This window comes from Cnephaeus nilssonii (assembly GCF_951640355.1).
Source record: "Cnephaeus nilssonii genome assembly, chromosome: 22".
Classification (NCBI taxonomy): domain Eukaryota; kingdom Metazoa; phylum Chordata; class Mammalia; order Chiroptera; family Vespertilionidae; genus Cnephaeus; species Cnephaeus nilssonii.
Genome location: NC_137093.1, coordinates 26417912 through 26438702, shown reverse-complemented (window position 1 = coordinate 26438702; position 20791 = coordinate 26417912). Strand labels below are relative to the sequence as shown.

General features: G+C 42.7%; 1 protein-coding gene across 1 annotated transcript; it reads right to left on the bottom strand.

The window, feature by feature from the left end:
* Positions 1-29: 29 nt before the first annotated feature.
* Positions 30-9503, bottom strand: DRG1 (developmentally regulated GTP binding protein 1). Its single transcript, XM_079763352.1, has 9 exons — positions 9363-9503; positions 8022-8145; positions 7200-7375; positions 5792-5861; positions 4149-4318; positions 3300-3430; positions 1762-1929; positions 1384-1506; positions 30-276 (listed from the first exon to the last, which is right to left on the bottom strand). The coding sequence occupies exons 1-9, from the start codon at positions 9402-9404 to the stop codon at positions 177-179; spliced, it is 1104 nt and encodes a 367-aa protein (XP_079619478.1). The 5' UTR covers positions 9405-9503; the 3' UTR covers positions 30-176.
* Between the last annotated feature and the right edge of the window lie 11288 nt (positions 9504-20791).

The following is a 20791-nucleotide window of genomic DNA, read 5'->3' as shown; positions in this document are numbered from 1 at the left end:
GTTCAACACACAAGGTGACACCAAGTTAAGACAAGTGAAGTTCCAATTTGGGTACCTCCATCTCCCTCCCCTGAATCCTGATCCAGTGGTTGCCAAAGCCAGAAGGGCTTGAGGTGGGGTGCTTGGTCGTGGGGAAAGCTGCAGTGGTTGGCCAGCAGATGGGGAAAGGGGAAGCTTCACTTCTTCACAATCTGAATGACATCCTCGTCCTCCAATGTATGGTCTTTACCCACTTTTTGAGGATTGTGTTTCACAGAGAGACCCCAGACCAGAGCACTATATGGAAGGGAAAAAAGAACAGTATAAATAATCACTTAGTTTAACCACCTGCCAGCCACCTTTCTGCTCAGGTTGAGCATTCAGGCTCTTAAGAGCTCCAGTCCTGCAACAGTCAAGGATCCCTCTGCCTAGCCAAGAATCACACTCAAAATTCATCCCAAGGCTTTAGCTTCCCCAGCAGTGTGACACACTGGAACCTTCACATACCAAGTAGCATAGACTTTGGAAGTTGTGTAATTCCTTATGTTCCAAAGCCAATTTAAAAAAGTCAGAGAGAAAAAACACAAACGAGAAGTGTGACAAGATGAGCTTAAAATTAAGAAAGCATGGGTTTATTATAGATATAATACCCTGAAATAATTCAGATTGGAAATTAATTCTCAGAAATACAGTGTCAGTTACTGACTGTTAAAGAATACCAGTTTATATTGATTCTACTGAAACTATCAGTGGGTAACCGATAAAAAATGTAGGACCTCCCTTCCTCAGCCATGCTTGGAAAATTCTCCCTATCAAGAAACTATAACTGGTTCCTGACCAGTTAGCTCAGTTGGTTAGAGCATCGTCCCAATATGCCAACGCTGTGGGTTCAATCCCTGGTCAGGGCACATACAAAAATCAACCAATGAAAGGGGAGAGATCAACCAAAGGACTTGTGTGCAAGCATATGAGCCTAACCAGCGGTTAAGGACAACAGGGGGGTGGGGGCATGTGTGGGGAGGGGTGTGGGATGGGAATGGGGGGATGAGGACAAATATGTGATACCTTAATCAATAAAGAAATTTAAAAAAAAAATTAACCAATGAACACACAAATAAGTACAACAATAAATCAATGTTTCTCTGTCAAATCAATAAATTAAAAAGAATATGTATTTGAATATAATTTTTTCCACGGATCTCAAGTACTAAAAATATGTAGCACTACTGATGGAATCTGGTAAACAAGACACTGAGACCTGCCTCACAGAAACTAAGAACTATGTACCAAAGGACAGAAAATGGTGGCCATATTGCTATTAATGCTATGCTAAGAATTTCTAGTTAGTGAAATCAGTAGCTCACCGGGAAAAGAAGGCACCACATACATGCCCATGATACTTACTATTTAAATTCTTTAATAAGATTTTTGTGAATCTTCATGCAGAAATCCTCCACTGTGGTCCTGGAGTAAGGCAGCACCACTGGGGATGTGTAATCTGGCAACTGGCCTTTGGGTTTGGTGTAACTAGAACAGAGAAGAAGCAGAGGTTGCCTACTTCTTGGAATGTTTCATGTGCTGAATGCAAAGCATCCCTCCATCACCTCTGAGAACAGATGCACATAACCCCAACTTGAGAAAAAAAGTGCCCTCAATATGGCCTAGCAGATGATAGGAATTAATTTGTGTCTCCAAAAAGACTTAATGAGCTCCAGAAGACATCATTGAGAGACGGTCTGGTTTAATTCCCACAGCAATATTACCCAATCCACTAAGACTTACATCCTCACAAGTTTCAGATAGTCCCAGATCTTTTCCAACAGGTCATCAAAATTCCAGCGGTGATGAGCAGAGATGGGTACACAGTGAGGTACCTTGTAGATGATATCCAATTCCTCAATGGAGATCTGATCAATCTTATTTAACACATAGATACAGGGGATATAAACTCTATAAAAGAAAAACAGGACATTAGTCTGGAGCTGCTGACAAGACTGTCAGTTTGATTGTCAGTACCCCCTCATCCAGAATCCTAAATCAGAGACTCTCCAAAGAGATCATATGATGCAGATCAACACCACCACCCCGCCTAGCCCCACAAAAATAAACTTCCTACCAAAATAAAGTAGAACATCCAAAAGGTGAACTATAGGTAACAAAACCCACTTCCAGCCATGCAGCTAACCGAGAGAACATGCTACAGTGGAAAGAACACAAACTTTAGAGTCACACAGACTGAATCTACTCATAGCTCTTTCATTTCCACATATGTGCCCCTGGACAAGTCTCAGAGTTGATTTCCTACAAAGTTGTTTTCAGAAATGTAAGAATGTAAATGTATTTCTAATAACATATTTCATGATAATTTTTAAAGAATAAAAAAAATTTGCCCAGCTGGCATGGCTCAGTGATTGGAGCGTCAACCTATGAACCAGGAGGTCACGGTTCGAGTGTCAGTCAGGGCACATGCCCAAGTGTGGGCTTGATCCCCTATGGGGGGCATGCAGGAGGCAGCCAATCCATGATTCTCTCTTATCATTGATGTTTCTATCTCTCTCCCCCTCTCCCTTCCTCTCGGAAATCAATAAAAATACATTTTTTAAAAACACTTTAAACATAAATCTGGCAATGTCACAATCCCAATGTCCAATCAATGTGTCAGCTAAGGCTAGTATTAAATAGGCAGGCCACAAATTCTAGGCTTCAATTGCCTCACTTATTAAATGCCTAAATCAAAGCACTGGCTTTATTTTCAAATGAGGATCAAATAAATTCATCCAACCAATCATAACAAATGAACAGGAAGACAACTAGAAAATATTATATCCAAATGCCAGGAATAATATTAACAGTGGTTTCAATTATTATTTAATTTCAAATATTAATAATAGTAATGTTTCATGGATTAGGGTTTTAGCTAATGTACCCTTAGGTTAGAGAGAACAGACACAGCCCGGCCTACTCTGAGTTCTGTAGGACAGCCTCTAGGATTTCTCACATGGATTAATTCTAGGAGTGAAGACTGAGAACTTACCCTCTTCAACCATCATATGACACAGAGCTGAGGGGGCAGCTTAGCTCACAGCAAGTAACTGAAATGGGGAATCGGACCATCATAATGAAATTTCAAAGCAAAGAAGGAAGTTAGAAAGCAAGATCAACCCTTCACTTGACAGCCAAAGAAACCAAGGCCCACTAATATTTCAGATAGTAGCACAGCTAGAGTTAGCATCAAGGTCTACCATATTCATGATCCAATGTTGTTTCCATTAAGAGGCTTCAAATTCAAACTCAGGCACCAGACTGAAGTCGGTCTGTACCTGTTTCCTTCCACCACATCAATGAGGTCATCCGCTGTGGCATCGCTACGCAGAGTCACATCGGCATTATGAATTTTGTATTCAGCCAGAATGCTCTTCACAGTTTCAGCATCCAGCTCACTCTGAGGGCACTGAATGGACATAGAAGACAAGGACTGGTCAGAGAGCAAAAAAAACTCCCAAGAGTATCCACTGATGAATCTGGGTAATCTTAGCTAAGGTGCAGCAAACTCATTTCTAAAGACTGCTATCCTGGATGAGAGTAACAGACTTATAGTAGGAAATACTAAAAACTAAAAATCTTTCCAAACTCTTAAGGAAGGTGTTATGGCCTGAATTGTGTCCCCACAGCCCCCACCCAAATTCATATGTTGAAGTCCTAGTATCTCAGAATATAACTTTTTGGTGATAGGGTCTTAAAGAGGTAATTAAGTTAAAGTCATGTGAGTAGGTTCATATAAGAGCAAGAATTTTTGTGTATTTTGCTCCCTCTTCCATCCACTCCCCAGAGCATAAAGCAATACTTAGCTCATGGTAAGCACTCTATTAATCTGTGTTGAATGAATAAAAACATGGCATTGGCAGCCATCTATTTCACAGTATAAGATTGGTCTAGACTCCCACACCACCTCAAACAGATAACCCAAAAGAGGAAACAAAATGGAGTTGCAAAAGTAAGTCTGAGACCGACTCTTATCCTACTCTTGATTCTTGTCTATCATTACAAGGTAACTGTGTTACTTCAATTTGCTAGAAGTCAGGTAATTTCCAAATGACACTGTCCCTTAGCTCAATCCATTCCACCCCAGTGTCTTTAACAGCCTGCCCCACACCACCTTATCCACTTACCGTGGCTGTGAGATTAATGCCTCCCTTATCCTTCTTCTTAAAGCCAATGTTGGGAGGTTTGCTGTTCAAGCGAAGGCCAAAGCCTTCCAATTCATTTTCAATGATCTTCTTATGTCCCAAGGGTTTGAGGACATCCAGAACAATCAGGATCAAGTTACACGTTCGAGCCACTGAAGAATTAAAAAATAAAAATTATACCCAGGCAAAGTTCATTAAAGATTTAACTAATACAAATACTCAAAAGTATGGGGGTAGGGGTAGGGAAGAGTTCCTGCACTTAATAGACAAAGGATGTTTTTGTAAATACATGGACACACATGAAGTTCTTAAGATTAGCAAAGATTTATGCCACGAAGATAACGGGGACAGAAGGGTAATATCAGGGATAGGGGGGGGAAGAAAATGAAATCAATAAGACTTCTTTTTTGTTATTGATTGGAGAGAGAGGGGGGAAGGGAAACAGAGAGACAGACAAAGAGAAACATTGATTTGTTGTTCCACTTATTTATGCATTCACTGGCTGCTCCTTGTATGTGCCCTAAGCAGGGATGGAACCTGCAACCTTGGCATACTGGGATGATGCTTTAACTAACTGAGCTACCCGGCCAGGGCAAATCAGATTATTTTGGAACTGTAAATATCTAGAAAAATGTTGACTGATAGGCATTTGATCTATTGGACCATTTGGAAGATATTAGCAAACACAGAAAAGTAAACAAAACCAAACAACAGCTAATTATTTACTCCATGGAAAACAGCATTGAATAAAAGTTACTTAGACATTACATAATCATGTAAACCATGACTGATGACTTAACTAAAAATTGTGATAAAACTTCTTTGAAAAAATGGGAAAAGAGGTATGGAGTAAAGGAGAGTTTATCTTCTACCATAAAAAAATAATAGATATCTAAAATTAATTAACCATGAAATAGCAATTAAAGCATAATTTTTAAAAGTATGAAGGTAGCCTGGCCAGTGTGGCTCCGTAGTTGAATATCGGCCTATAAACCAGGAGGTCACGGTTTGATTAGTGGTCAGGGCACATGCCCAGATTGCAGGCTGGATCCCCAATCTATATATATATATATATATATATATATATATATATATATATGTATGTATATATATACACACACACACACACATATATATATATACATATATATTTTTTTAAATGAGGTGATGGTGTGCAGACACTTTAAAAAAAAAGCATGAAGATAAGTAGCAGAAGAAACAGTTGAAGAGTTGACAGTATAGTTGTCAAAGGGGAGTGACAGTGAAGGTGAGGAAAGGTGGGGTAGCAGATTGTTGCAATTGATGATTAGCATTTTATAAGATTTTACTTTAACTAAAAAGAAAAGAAGGAAAAGCATGGGTGGGAATAAGGAAACCTCAGTTCTAATTCTAAATCTTCCAAGAACACTGCAACACTGGACCAAAGCACTTCACCTCTCCTGTCCTTAGTGTTTCTCCTCAAATGGGGATCTGAGATCCCTTCAAGTTCTGACATTCTATTCTGGTAAGAATCGGGTAAAGCTATGCCCTTCACTATAGTGTCATCTCAAAGTCCACAGTCCCATCTAAAGAACAGTGTCTGGTGAAGGGATGACATTCCAGGATGGTGGCCCTGGACCACTCACCTGCAATGACTTGACGGCCTCTACCTTTCCCGTCCTTGGCACCCTCAATGATACCCGGGAGATCCAGGAGCTGCAAGATTGGGGGGAGAAATGGAAAAACTGATAATAAATCTGAGCAGATCAAATAGAATGATTTATTTCTCAAGTATACAAATATAGGAGATACAAATCAAATGTTCCTTATGAGTATGTGAATATTATTGTAACTAAGCATCTTCTAAATGTCAGCTACAGGCTTTTTATATACTTTACCTAGTTTAAAATGCCTAACAACCCTGTAAGATAAGGATATTAGCTGAGTTTCATAAAAGTGGTGATTTACTCAAAGTCACAATCCTAATAACTCAAGTAAAATTATAACCCACATTTTTGGGGCCAAATGCATTCATCTCTATTAATATCTTTCAATATCACCACACTTTTTTTAGAGAGAGGGGAAGGGGGAGACAGAGAGAGAAAAACATCCATGTGAGAGAAAAACATGGATTGGTTGCTTTCCGCCCATGCCCAGACTAGGGCCAGGGATCAAGCCTGCAACCAAGGTACATGCCCTTGACTGGAATCGAACCCAGGACCTTCAGTCCAAGGGCCCACACTCTATCCACTGAACCAAACCGGCTAGGGCTGATCATATTATTTATTAAAAGTTTCTAATGGCTCCTACTTAGGTACAAGATAAAATTCAACTTCCTTAGTAGGCACACAGGTTCTTCATAATTCTGCTCCAACCTACCTTTCCAGATTCAGTTACTAACACTCCCTGTCCCACACCTAGGCTCACACCACAGTAGGCTGTTCACCACTATGGCTCCCTGAAGTAGCCCTTTACCTTTACTGGCTGGTGAAATGCCTTTTGAACTTTAAGACCCACCTCCAGCCCTAGCAGGTTTGGCTCAGGGGATACAGCGTCCAGCTGCGGACTGAAGGGTCATGGGTTCCATTCCGGTCGATGCCAGGGAGCATGCAGGAGGCAACCAATTAATGTCTCTCTCACACTGATGTTTCTCTCTGTGTGTCTCTCCTCCTCCCTTCCACGCTCTCTAAAAATCAATGGAAAAATATCCTTGGATGAGGATTAACAACAACAAAAAGGCCCACCTCCAATGTCACTTTTAACATGAATTGTGTGGGGTTTTTGGTGGTTTGGGTTTGTTTTTGGGGGTTTTTTTGGTCTTACCAGACTTCCCCCATGCCCAATCCTCAGATGAAAAAGTAGTCCCTTCTTTCTCTGTGTTTTCACCCATCTATCCCATTGTGCTACTGACTGACTTTACTGCTCTATCTCCCTGCTAGACAATGATCAGAAAGCACAGATCAGGTCTGGCATATGGAGCGCTCCCAACAAGTGCTTTTTAAATGAATGCAAGGATGGATTTCCTCCCTTCCCTGTCCTGCAGGACTGACTCACCTGGATCTTGGCACCTTTGTATCTGATGACACCAGGCACAGTGGTCAGAGTAGTGAACTCGTAGGCTGCCACCTCAGAATATACCCCGGCCAGGTTACTGAGCAGTGTTGACTTCCCCACAGATGGAAAACCCACAAACCCAATTCGAGCATCACCTGTCTTGGCCACATCAAAACCTACAACATCAACAAATATCAAAAAGAGGAAGAAAGTTATCCCTGAGTGTTGAGACTCATGTAATTCCTTTTCCATGCTGGTTACCTATCTGACTAGGACCCATTTCTGCAATTTTGTACAGTTTACATCTAGAGTAGAACTTAAGCATACAAAATCCCCCTATAGCAATTTGTGATGTTTAATGGACTGTTTAGGTTTTCTTTCTTTCTTTTTTTGTTTTACAATGGCTGCAAGCAGGTTCAAAGCCACGTTTGTGGCCCTTCTCTAGAAAGTGTACAGAACATTGGCATTACTTTTGGTCCTAACCTTCTCTCTCTATTTCTCTGGCTTAAGCTTATTCTTCCTGCCTTCGTGTCCCTTGGCATCCATTTCCTTAATTTTTATCTTGACTGTCTGTATGTACATATTTCTACAAGCCGATGTAAATCTATCAGTACAACATACACATCAATAAAAACCCTAATTTATTTAGATAATATCCCCTTGCCTTTGAAATCAGCAGAATGAACTCAAATCAAGAATTTAGGCTTAGAAAGCATAAACCTTCTTTGATAGAAATTTAAAAATTATTTTTTGAGCCATATGCCTGTATTATTTTGATAAAAATTACGCCAGAGGAAAACAATGTTGAAGGAAAACACAAACCTTCTCCTGGCCCACCACCGCCGCCACCCTTCGGAGTAATGAGTTCCCTGCGAAGCTTGGCCAGGCGAGCCTTGAGCAGCCCCAGGTGGTGCGCGGTGGCCTTGTTCTTCTGAGTCCGAGCCATCTACAAGGGGAGAATCGCAGCCCTAAGTCAGAAGCAGTTCCTACAGGCTCAAAGATCCAGAATAAATGCTCCCCCAGCTCCGAGAGAATGATGGTGTGTTTTTTTCCCTAGGTCCCTCTTAGGTCAGTATACCCGTTCCCATTTTAGTCAAATGTTAAAAAGAGTAAAAAAAAAACATTCTCTCCATCACCCAGCCCATTCCCCTCATGACAGAGCAGACAAACCACGTGTACAGAGAAGAGACGTGACATTACAAGCAGCGTCCACAGATGAGACTAAAATCTACTGATTCCCTTTCTACTGCTTGTACCTGGCGTGCCCCCCAAACACAAGGTCACCACTTTCCCGTTTCAAGAGCTCTGAGCGCTTCGAGCGAAAGAATCACACAACCATCAGGTGGAACCACAGCTACCACCGAGGTCGATCTACACCCCGATCCACGGAGTCATCAAAGCAGAGACTGGGGAAGGTGGGGTTTCGAGAGGTGATAAGGAAAGATAGTGAAGTACGTGAGCAGTCAGGGCTGGAGTAAGGAAACGGGATTCGGTGCACACGCACGTACACACACACACACACAATCAGAGATGGAGAAACAAACAGAACAAGAAGATACCAACCAAGGTGCAGGGGTGTGGAACGCGGGCCCGTGAGGAAGGGTTCGGGGAACGCGGGCCCGGTCTGAAGGGAGTCGGAGAACCCGGACCTGGGCATAGGGGAGTCGGGGGACGCGGGACCAGATTGAGGGGAGTCGGGGGACGCGGGACCAGATTGAGGGGAGTCGGGGGACGCGGGACCAGATTGAGGGGAGTCGGGGGACGCGGGACCAGATTGAGGGGAGTCGGGGACGCGGGACCAGATTGAGGGGAGTCGGGAGACGCGGGACCAGATTGAGGGGAGTCGGGGGACGCGGGACCAGACTGAGGGGAGTCGGGAGACGCGGGACCAGATTGAGGGGAGTCAGGGGCCGCGGGCCCGGGCATAGGGGCGTCGGGAGACACCGGTCCGGGCTGAGGGGAGTCGAGAAACGCTGGCCCGGTCTGAAGGGAGTCAGAGGACCTGGACCTGGGCATGGGGGAGTCGGGGACGCGGGGCCAGGCTGAGGGAAGTCGGAGAACGCCGGCCCGGTTCTGGCGCGGCTGAAGGGAGTTAGGCAGGAGCGACAACCGCCGAAGCAAGCAAGCTCGGACGGACAGTGCAGCGCCAGTGGCGCCCATTACCTCGGCTTCGATCTCCGCAATCTTGGCCAAGGTGCTGCTCATCGTGGCGAGTCGCGGGGGGGCGCAGCCACCTCCACACTAGACTGTCTCCGTTCACACACCCGCCGGCGGACCTGCCACAGCCACCAGGCACGACCGTGCGCAGGCGCGGGACTTCCTAGTTCTCGCGAGAGAGCCCCGCGCGAGGTTTCCCCGCGAGATCTACCGCGTCCCGTAGTCTCCTCCCCCTCGGCCAACCCCGCCCCGTCCCGCCAGCCAGCGCGGTGTCATAGAGCCCGCGGGAGATGGGGCCAGAGAGGCCGCCCCAGTCCGTGCCTCCCGGAGCGCGCGGAGGGTCGCGCGCCGCTCGGCCCCGCCCCGCCCCGCCCCGCCGGACCTGCGCCCAGGCCCAGCGCGTGGTGTGTGGGAGCTGCTCCTCGCTGCGGCCCCCAGCCCCGCAGCCCCCAGACCCTGGGCGCCGGTGAAGCGTGCACTCAAGCCTTCCACCTCGCCCGCGCTTTACGGGTCCTGGAGCCCCTTTTCATGCCGGGGAGACACCCGGGCGGACTTATCGGACCCCTAGGTTGATGTAGAGACCGGTCTTCAACCTATCTCGCCCTCTTGGAAAAAAGAAAATGCTCTTTTTTTCATCACTCACAACTATATTTAGGTGTCTGTTTTGTTTAACCCCCGCAACCCCGAGTAGAATGCATGGCATATGGGGAGCCCACAATACAGGCAAGATTAAATGGACAATCCCCAGAGAACCGATACTGAAAATTTTGAAACTATGTTAACGCCCATCAATGGGAAAACCCGATAAATAATGGTCCTTCTATGCTGTGAAATACTACTTCAGCCATTAAAATGTACATTCGTGTGGTCTGACAATATAGATATATATATAGTTTTTAAAAGAACACCTATGTTACCCCATTTGTTTTTTTAATTAGATATTTATGTAGGTGTTCATGTATGAAAGTGCAGTTTAAAGGCCTGAATAAAAGGATACACTCCCAACTTCTTACACTGGGATGGGACGCAAGGGAAGCGAAGCCTTTCACTTGTTATTCCGCACAGTATGTCGTTGGAATTGTTTGAAAGCTGACTGTATCCATGTGATATTTGTGTAATAATAAAATTAAAAATTTCACAACACTCCTCTTTCCCAAGGGTCTTGTGAAGAGGAAGCCAAGACGTCCAGGAGCTGTGTGCTGGTTTTGAAATCTGCTTCCTGTGGGATCAATGAATTCTTGTTGATAGATTGATTGATCCATTGGGAGTGGCAGGCCAGGCTTAACCCACATGGCTGGCCTCCACTCCGCCCCGGGGAGGGAAGTTTATTTATTTAAATTTGTAAGTAAGAACATTTCCAACTTGCCGGAGACAGAAACGGAGGTTTTATTGGGCATAAAGGAGGGAATAGAGAAAGGAAAGCTTTTACACAAGGCCCCCAAAAGGGTCCAGGAGTTTTGTTCTTCTTTCCTTTAACCTCAGCCCTCTCATAAATAAATTAAGGGGTGATGAGGTAATTAGATCCCGCACGATCAGTAATGGAGGAGGGAAGAAGAGGAGAGGAAGTCCAGCTGGAATGGGATATGATCAAAGATCGGCCTTAAAAGACCGATAACATCAAATCAGCAGGCCTTCCCTAACTTGGAGTACTTAAGGAATTAATTGGCTGACAAGATCGAGGGCATCACTGCTCTGTGAGTAGGTTCTCCTTAGCAAATCTGTCGTAGGAGACCTGCAGCTGAGTTAACTACTTCATTGCTCAGAGACATCCCGGGACCCACCTTGCCAGCCCCAAGCCGCCAAGAATGTGCCCGAGGATAATAATCATCTCCACCAGGCTCCTGGGTGGCCATCTTATTCATCCAACCAATACTTACTGAGCTCCGACTGCTGCCTGGCACTGTACCAGGGCTGGGGACAGAGCAGAGAGTGAATCAGACACTGTCCTTGAACTGAAGAAATGTCTGGGTTAGGAGGCCAAGGCCAGACCTTCAAGCTTTAGACTCCTAAGAGCCTTAGGTAGCCCAGGTCTGCTTGGTACCAACCACAACAGAGGGCCAGTTTTGCATGATGGCTAAACCACTAATGCCTTGGCACTGTGTTTCTAACAAAACAAAACCAAAAAAAAAGTAAGTAAAAATAAAATGGAGGAAAGACAAAAGCTTCATCGCTTGCCGGGACACTCCAACCACTCGGAAGTAATTATACTTCTCCAGATGTGGGAGGGTTCTCTGGAAGTTTTTTTGTTTTGTTTTGTTTTTTGCTCAGTATACTATTGTGCCACCCTTTCTCTCCACCACCTATATGTGGCCTAAGTCTTCCTCATCTTCATCATTTTCTGACCTGTATAATCTGAGAAGCATTCCTAGGATGAGGAGGGGCCGTCTTTGGCTTCCCCACTCACAGGTTCTCGGCCCAACCAGGGTGCAATCACTCTGCTTCTTGACTTGTCTGACTCACCATCAACCCTGACGGAGCCCACGAGGGAGGAGCAGGAGGTATTTCCAGCAAAAGTGCAGCTACAGCAAACTCTTGAAACATATTTATTAAACAAATTGAAATAAAAACTAGAAGACAGAAAAAAATTTTTTATAGAAGCAGAAGAGGTTTTAGTATTTTCCCCCCCTAAATGAGCATTTATACCTTGTTTTAGACACGATAGAAATGAGAGCTAAAACACCTGGGTCTGGTTGATAGCATGAGAAGTAAAAGGGTAATTTATACATGAAAAAAATCCATGTCCTCACTTTTTTTAAGTTTATCTTCTAAACAGGTCAAAATTCCCCGGATACTGCAGCAGTCAAGACTGGGAAGCCCTAGATGAAGGGAAGTTATTAATATCATCAGTGAGTGGTAAATGCTTTGCTTTTAGAAAGGAAATTCTCAAGAATGTGCACATGGGGTATAATGAAGGCAGTTCTTCTCTATAAAAACCTTATCTCATAGATGCAAAAAATAAAAGTGCACAAAAGCCTTCACTAAGTCAAAGTCTGATTTTTATTTTTATTTTTTTTTCATTCAACTGGGCAATTCCTTGACCCATATAGTAAGTACTTCTAGCCCTTTCATCTCAGTATGCATTGTGTCAGGGACTGGGCTAGGCATTGGGAATACAAAGACAAGATACCTGCCCCCACCCCAAGAAAAGAGGAGAGGGGTAAAGATATGCAAATACCCAAACCTCAGTAATGCAAAGCCCAATGAGGTGTCAGGAGAGGGAGAAACAAGGTAGGGTTCAAAGGAAGAAGCGCTCACATCTGTTTTGGGAAGAGATGGGAGAGAGAAACCAGTTCAGGCAGGTACGCAAACGCAGAGCAGAGGGAAGCCCAGCAGCACACGTCGGGGGCTCAACAAGTGACGGTGAAATGGAGTGAGAGTGTACACATTAAGAACATCCCAAAACAGAACATTGTTCTTGATTATCACCACACATCCTGCTCACTGAGATTGTGAGTATGGTCAACATGGCCAGTCTTTTTTTTTTTGGTTAAAAGGCAAAATAGTACTTTACTAAAAGTTAATTCACTTGCCTTCATTGGCCTTCTTCTGAAAAAGTTGTAAAAATGTCCAAGTACTTGCCCTAACCGGTTTGGCTCAGTGGATAGAATGTCGGCCTGCGGACTGAAAGGTCCCAGGTTTGATTCTGGTCAAGGGCATGTACCTTGGTTGCGGGCACAACCCCAATAGGGAGTGTGCAGGAAGCAGCTGATCGATGTTTCTCTCTCATCGATGTTTCTAACTCTCTATCCCTCTCTCTTCCTCTCTGTAAAAAATCAATAAAATATATATATTTTTAAAAATGTCCAAGAACTTGTATGGTTTGTTCTAAGTACGCTCAAAACAGAAGAAATAAGCCAAAAAGAAGTCTTAATGAAAACCCTGGACTAGAAATATCAATCTAGGCTAGTAAAAGGGAGGTATTGAGAGTTGGAGAGACGAGAGAAATAATTGTGCTCTAAAGGCTTAGTCATAATTTTGCCCTGGCTGATTTGGCTCAGTGGATAGAGCATCAGCCTTGGGACTGAAGGGTCCCGGGTTCGATTCTGGTCAAGGGCACATGCCCGAGTTGCGGGCTCAATACCCAGTGGGAGGCTTGCAGGAGGCAGCCAATCAATGATTCTCTCTCATCATTGATGTTTCTATCTCTCTCTCCCTCTCCCTTCCTCTCTGGAATCAATAAAAAAAATTTTTTAAATAAAGGCTTAGTCATAATTTAATTGTGTTATGCTAATAAAAAAATATACCTTTGATTATCATGTTAGCAAGGGGAAGGGAGGTAACCATAGTAGAATTGAAAAGCACAGTCGAGGTTCTGAAATAACAGGGGAATAAGGAAATGTGATTAAGGCAGCAAAAGTAGGGAAAAGGAGAAACAGGAAATAATTAAATAAAACAGGATGAAAGGAATAATATCCAATACATCTGTTATTATACAATAAATGCTAAATTCCACTCTAAGAAACAGAGATTGTCAAATTGGATATTTTTATAAATCTAGCTGGATCTTAAATATGAAAAAAAACACAACACACCACCCTGATAATGTGACAAAGAAAAGTTAAAAATAAAAGAATGAAAATAGATTGATAAATGGTCAAAGATATGCTAGGTAAATGAAAACAAAACAGCATTATTCATAATAAGTAAAATAAAACAAAACTGGAAATAACCCAAATATCCATCAACTAATGAATGGATAAATAAAAAGTGCTATATCCATAAAATGGAATGTTACTCAGCAATAAATAAAAAGGAATGTGCTAATACAAGCTGCAATAGGCATGAATCCTAAAAAAATCTTAAGTGAAAGAACCCAGTCACAAAGGACCACATATTATGTGATTGCATTTATATGAATGCAATCACATAATATGTCCAGGTTAGGCCAATTTATAGAGACAGAAAGTAGATTAGTGACTGCCTAGGACAGTGGTCGGCAAACCTCGGCTCGCGAGCCACATGCGGCTCTTTGGCCCCTTGAGTTTTTAGCAAAGGCCAGCTTAGGAGTGCCCTAATTAAGTTAATAACAATGTACCTACCTATATAGTTTAAGTTTAAAAAATTTGGCTCTCAAAAGAAATTTCAATGGTTGTACTGTTGATATTTGGCTCTGTTGACTAATGAGTTTGCCGACCACTGGCCTAGGACTTGGTGGGCAGGGGGAAGGATTGCCAAAAGGTACAGTTTCTTTTTGAGGTAAGAAAAGTGTTATAAAAGTGATTCGTGGTGGTAGCTGCACAACCTTGTGAATATACTAAAACCACTGACTGGTACTAAAACAGTTCAAGAATATGCTTTTAAATCTTCCAAATACGCCAAGTAGTAGAGATTACACAAGCTGCATTTTCTAAACATAATCCAATAAAATTAAATGCCAGGCCCTAACCGGTTTGGCTCAGTGGATAGAGCGTCGGCCTGCAGACTGAAGGGTCCCAGGTTCAATTCCGATCAAGGGCATGTACCTTGGTTGCAGGCACATCCCCAGTACACGGTGTGCAGAAGGCAGCTGATAAATGTTTCTCTCTCATCGATGTTTCTAACTCTATCCCTCTCCCTTCCTCTCTGTAAAAAAAAACAAAACACAATAAAATATATTTTAAAATTGTTTTAAAAAATTAAATATCAGCAGCAAATATATGAGAAAATGTAACCATTTGGAAATTAAGAAACAATCTCCTAAATAAATAAAAACAAAAAGTAAAATTTCAAATCATCTATAATCTTATGAGTAAAACACTGCATACCAAAACCATAGGACTGTTGCTAAAACTGTACTCAGAGGAAATTGTGTAGTCTTAAATATTTTTATTTAATAAAAAGGATGATTCCAAAAAAAGATGGATTAATTAAATATTCAAATTTTAAAAGTTGTGCAAGAAAACCAAAATAAATAGTACAAGTAAGTCAAAATAAAGTAGAAAGTAAAAAAATAAAATCTAAAATTTAAAAAAAATAACAGTTTGTCAAAAGTAGGTGAAGGGATTGGAACGGACCAATAAAATAGAAAGGAAAAATAGCCTGGCATGCCTGAATAAGGGGTAAAGGATAGAAAAATAATAATAATAATAAACAGTAATTGTGAAGAAGAAATTACTGTTGGTTGGCCTGAGAGCTGAAAGGTGACAGTTAGATTCCTGGTCAGTGAACAGGCCTTGGATGCGGGGTTATTGTTTTTTATTTTATTGTTTGTTTGTTTTTAATATATTTTTATTGATTTCAGAGCAGAAGGGAGAGGGAGAGAGAGAGAGAAAAATCAATGATGAGAGAGAATCATCGATCGGCTGCCTCCTGCATGCCACCTACTTGAGATCAAGCCCGAAACCTGGGCCTATGACCCGACAGGGAATCGAACCGTGACCTCCTGGTCCACAGGTTGATGCTCAACCACTGAGTCACACCGGCCTGGCAGTATCAATCAGTTTAGAAGGCACAAGGTTCAGAGGGTTTACAGCTGAGATGTCTTCAATTTTAAAGAATAAGCGCTTTTGTTGGGGGTGATCGATATGTTCATCATCTTCATTTCTTCGTTGTTGTGATGTTCCATGGGTATGTGCACAAACCAAAACTCATCAAGTGTACACTTCAAATACGTACAATGTATTATATGTCAATTACACCTCTAAAAGGATGTTTACAAAACGACAGAGAAAGTAGGACTTCCAATAATGACAAACTAACCCTCTAATTCTAAATAGCTAAAATAAACAAAACTGAACAAAATCAGAAGTCATTGTTTTCAGGCATTGGAAAAATAGGCAACATAGGCTCTGATCCTTGAGAAAAGGGAAATAGACAAGATGAGCTCCGTGTTTGTCCTGGCTTTCTGCCTGCGTGCAACCTCCCAGCTGCAGTGGAGAGAGGTGGATCCCAAGCAATGAGTAGTCTTCCTGCGCTGAAGAGGCAGAAATGCGTGTTTGAGGCTGCTGAAGCAGCAGGAATTTGCAGGTCAGGGTTCAGAAGCGGGGGGAGTAGCACAATGGGAGATGGGAGGAGGCAGAAGTCCCTACAGAGGAATTTCTCTGAGTCTTTGGTCAAAGAAGGCTGGGCTGTGGGCTCTCTGTGTCCAGAGTGAGACTCTGTGAGGCTTAGCACAGAACAACGGCTCGAGGCGGAGAGCTGAACAGAAGTAGCAGAGTTTGCTCAGGGTTGGAACATGTTGGAGCTCAAGCCCAGCCATGGTGGACATGCGAAACATTCTAGGCATTCAGTTGAGACTCCCAAAGGATTAAGGACTAAGTCCTAGCATAAGGGCCATCCCCTAGGACTAAAAGACAAAACCAAAAGAGATTCTCCTAAACAAAACTTAAAACCAAACCTGATAGGAACAGGCTTTACCAGTAATTTAACCACCTTCCAGGAAGAAACACACACACACACACACACACACACACACACACACACACACAAAACACACAAAAAAACAGCCACCTCAAAACCCTTGAAAAGAATGCCATAAAAATCTAGACTCACTACTACGTATCATTCAAGTCTACATACCATAAGAAATTATTAATGTGCAAAGATGAAGGAAAATGAGATACATGGTCTAGAGAAAAAGTTAAGAGGATCAAGATGTTGGTATTAGCAGAAACCACCACATTAACCCAACCACCACAAACTTGTTAAAGGATTTAAAGGAAAAAATGGACACAATGAGGAAACATCTCAGCAGATAAATGAAAACTATTTTAAAATGGGATTCATAGAACAGATAAGCACAGTATCTGAAATGAAAAATTCACCATGTAAAGTTAACAAAAGATTTCAAAGTGCAGCATAAAGTTTAAATAAACTTGAAGAATCAATACAAATGATCTAAATTGAAAAACAAAGAGAAAAGAATGGAGGGGTGGGGGTGAGGGGGAATGAACAGAGCCTTCATGTCCCTTGGGACAGTATCAAACTGTAACATACCTGTAACGGGAGCCCAGAAGTAGAGAAAAGATAATGGGGCAGTTCCGGGGTCCGGGCGAGGCCGCGGGCCCCTGGATCCGGGTGGGCCTGGGTCCCGGGTCCGGGCGAGGCCGCGGGCCCCTGGATCCGGGTGGGCCTGGGTCCCGGGTCCGGGCGAGGCCGCGGGCCCCTGGATCCGGGTGGGCCTGGGTCCCGGGTCCGGGCGAGGCCGCGGGCCCCTGGATCCGGGTGAGCCTTGCCCCGGGTCCGGGTGAGGCCGTGGGCCCCTGGATCCGGGTGAAGCAGTGCCCCTGGGTCCGGCCGAGACCAAACCAGAGGGAGTCGGACCTGCATTACCACCATTTGTCCACCATCCAGAGCTGAGGGGTCAGTGCCGACATGTACTCATAGGGAACTGGTGGACATTGATATTGGGTCTCAAAAGAACTGTTGGTCCAGAAAGAAACTCACTACAGACTGATTCATTTGCCTGTCAGCATAACTATTATTGCTCGTCGCACATTCAATTCTTATAAGTATATCTCTAGTGACACATGATCTCGCTCATCTAGGGGAAATGATGAACAACATAGACTGATGAACAAGAACAGAACCAGAAACAAGGAGGCATCGATCGGACTATCGGGCCTCAGAGGGAGGATAGGGGAGGGTGGGGGGAGGGGGGAGAGATCAACCAAAGGTCTTGTGTGCATGCATATGAGCCTAACCAATGCTTAAGTTCAACAGAGGGTTGGGGCATCCAAGGGGAGGGGTGTGGGATGGGAATGGGGGGATGAGGACAAATATGTGACACCTTAATCAATAAAGAAATTTAAAAAAAAAAAAAAAAGATAATGGGGCAGAAAAGCTATGTGAAGAAAAAAGGGCCAAATTTTCCCAGATTTCTGTCATTTTGCAGAAAACATCATCCTACAGATCCAAGAAGCTCAGCAAATCTCTAGGAGGATGAATACAAACAAACACACATACCCAGGAACATCATATTCAAAGTGCTAAAAACCATGAATAAAGACACCATCTAAACAGCAGCCAGAGAAAAATAAGACATTTACATAGGAGGAGGGGAGAGAGAGAAATACAAGGACAACTCACTTCTCATCAGACGCAGATTCCATAAGAAACTAGAGCAAGATCCTGAAAGTGCCGTAGGGGGAAAAAATAAAGTGCTGAAAGAAAGTGTCCATCCAGAATTCTCTCCAGCAAAAACATCCTTAGAAAATGAGAGTGAGAGAAAGACATGTTCAGAAAAACAAAAGTTAAAGAGAATTCATTGCCAGCCATAAGAAATGCTAAGAGGAAACTCACCAGCTGAAGGGAAGTAATACCAGGTGGAACTCAGATCTGCCGTAAGGAATGAAGAGCGCTGGAGGTGATAAATATGTAGATAAATATTTTTAAATCATTCATTTGTTGGTTTGTTTGTTTTTATCCTCACCGGAAGGTATTTTTTCCATTGCTTTCCGGAGAGATAAAAGGGAGGTAGGGGGAGAGAGAGAGAGAGAGAGAGAGAGAGAGAGAGAGAGAGAGAGAGAGAGAGAGAGAGAGAAACATCGATGTGAGAGAGACACATCCATTGGTTGCTTCCTGCGTGCATCCCGACAGGGGGTGAGGCGCGAAGCCACAACACAGGTCCTTGCCCTTGACCAGGAATTGAACCCAAGACCCTTTGATGTGCAGTCTGATGCTCTAATCACTGAGAAACACTGGCCAGGGCTTTTAAATTATCTTTTAAAATACAATGTTATATGTCAATTATATTGTCTTTTAGATTTTCTTATTTTCTTTAAAAGACGACTGTTTAAAGCAAAAACTTTAGTATTGTATTATGAGGCTTACATAAACACATGAAATATAAGATCATAATAGCACAAGGGAGGATATAGGGGGTGTAAATGGAACTATGTTGTTTTGTTTTGTTTTTAAGTGTCTTACATTTACATAAAATGGTACAATAATTAATCCTTTTGAAATGGCCACAATTAAAAATATTAGAAGAAAAAAAAGTATTAGAAGAAATTTTAGAAAAACATTTGTAATGCCTTGGGTGAGAGAAGCATTCCAAAACAAGGCAAACCCAGGCCTTAAAGGAAATGACTGGCAATTTTAACCTACAAAAACAAAACAAAATAAAAAAAACAACACACATATTTTTGGACTGAAGTAGACACCAAAAACAAAGTAAGAAAAAATGGGCAACTGGTAGCTTCCAGTTGGCTCGGTTTGGCTCAGTGGATAGAGCGTCGGCCTGCGGACTGAGGGGGTCCCAGGTTCGATTCCGGTGAAGGGCATGTACCTTGGTTGCGGGCACATCCCCAGTGAGGGGTGTGCAGGAGGCAGCTGACCGATGTTTCTCTCTCATCGATGTTTCTAACTATCTATCCCTCTCCCTTCCTCTCTGTAAAAAATCAATAAAATATATATATTTTTAAAAATGAGCAACTGGTAAAAATATTTACAACACCTATGAAAGACAAAGGTTTACAAAAAAGCCTGTACAAATTGCCGTAACAAAAAGATAAACAATCTAACCGAGAAGGGAGCAATGGATGTGAACAGGCAGTTCCAAGAAGAGGAAACCCAGCAGGTCAGTAAACATCTGAAAAACCGCTTACCAAGTCCGCTGACCAGGGAAATGACACCGAGAGACACAATGCGGTAGCATTCGTCCCTGTCACATTGATTAAAATAGAGAAGTGACATCGAGTGCTCATAAGGATGGGGAAAAAGAGGCACTCTCGTTCCTTGCTCCTGGGAAGGGGAATTGTGGGGATCCTTTTGGGGAATAAGGTGGTAGTATTTACTAAAATTGAAGACATACATGCCCTTTGACCCTGCATTCCCACTTTGGGGAATCCATGCCATAATTTCTATATCAGTACAAGAATGTTTATGGCAATATTGTCTGTAGTTTAAAAAATAAAGCCTGAAACAACCCAATGTTTATCAGTAGGGGGACAGAATTCATAATGTACATGAAATACTATTAATGAAACAATATGGAATATTACATAGCTATTAAAAAGCAATGCATAGCCTTAGCTGGTTTGGCTCAGTGGATAGAGCGTCGGCCTGCTGACTGAAGGGTCCCAGGTTCAATTCCAGTCAAGGGCATATGCCTGGGTTGTGGGCTCAATTCCCAGTGGGGGGCATGGAGGAGGCAGCCAATCAATGATTCTCTGTCATCATTGATGTTTCTATCTCGCTCTCCCTCTCCCTTCCTCTCTGAAATCAATATATATATATATATATATATATATATATATATATATATATATATTTAAAAAGAAATAAATAAAAGGAGGAGGAGGACCTAGCCTTCTCTTCAGAAAAACAAAACTAATAATAATAATAATAAAAAAATGCATAAGATCATTTTTTTTCTAGGAAGGATAAATATAATACTTTATTTTTAGGTGAAAATAATTAATAGAATAATATGTACCATTTACCTAATTTTTGTAAACAAACCAAAAAAACAAACCCTCAAATAAAATCCTATAGATACAAGCATTGGCCAAAGC

Excerpts from the sequence above, each read along its gene's own strand:
- DRG1 (XM_079763352.1), bottom strand. The coding sequence starts at position 9,404 with ATGAGCAGCACCTTGGCCAAGATTGCGGAGATCGAAGCCGAG. Across the intron at positions 5,862-7,199 it reads ACAAAGGTGCCAAGATCCAG|CTCCTGGATCTCCCGGGTAT; the intron begins GTGAGTCAGTCC and ends CCAATCTTGCAG. Across the intron at positions 3,431-4,148 it reads GCATTAATCTCACAGCCACG|TGCCCTCAGAGTGAGCTGGA; the intron begins GTAAGTGGATAA and ends ATGTCCATTCAG.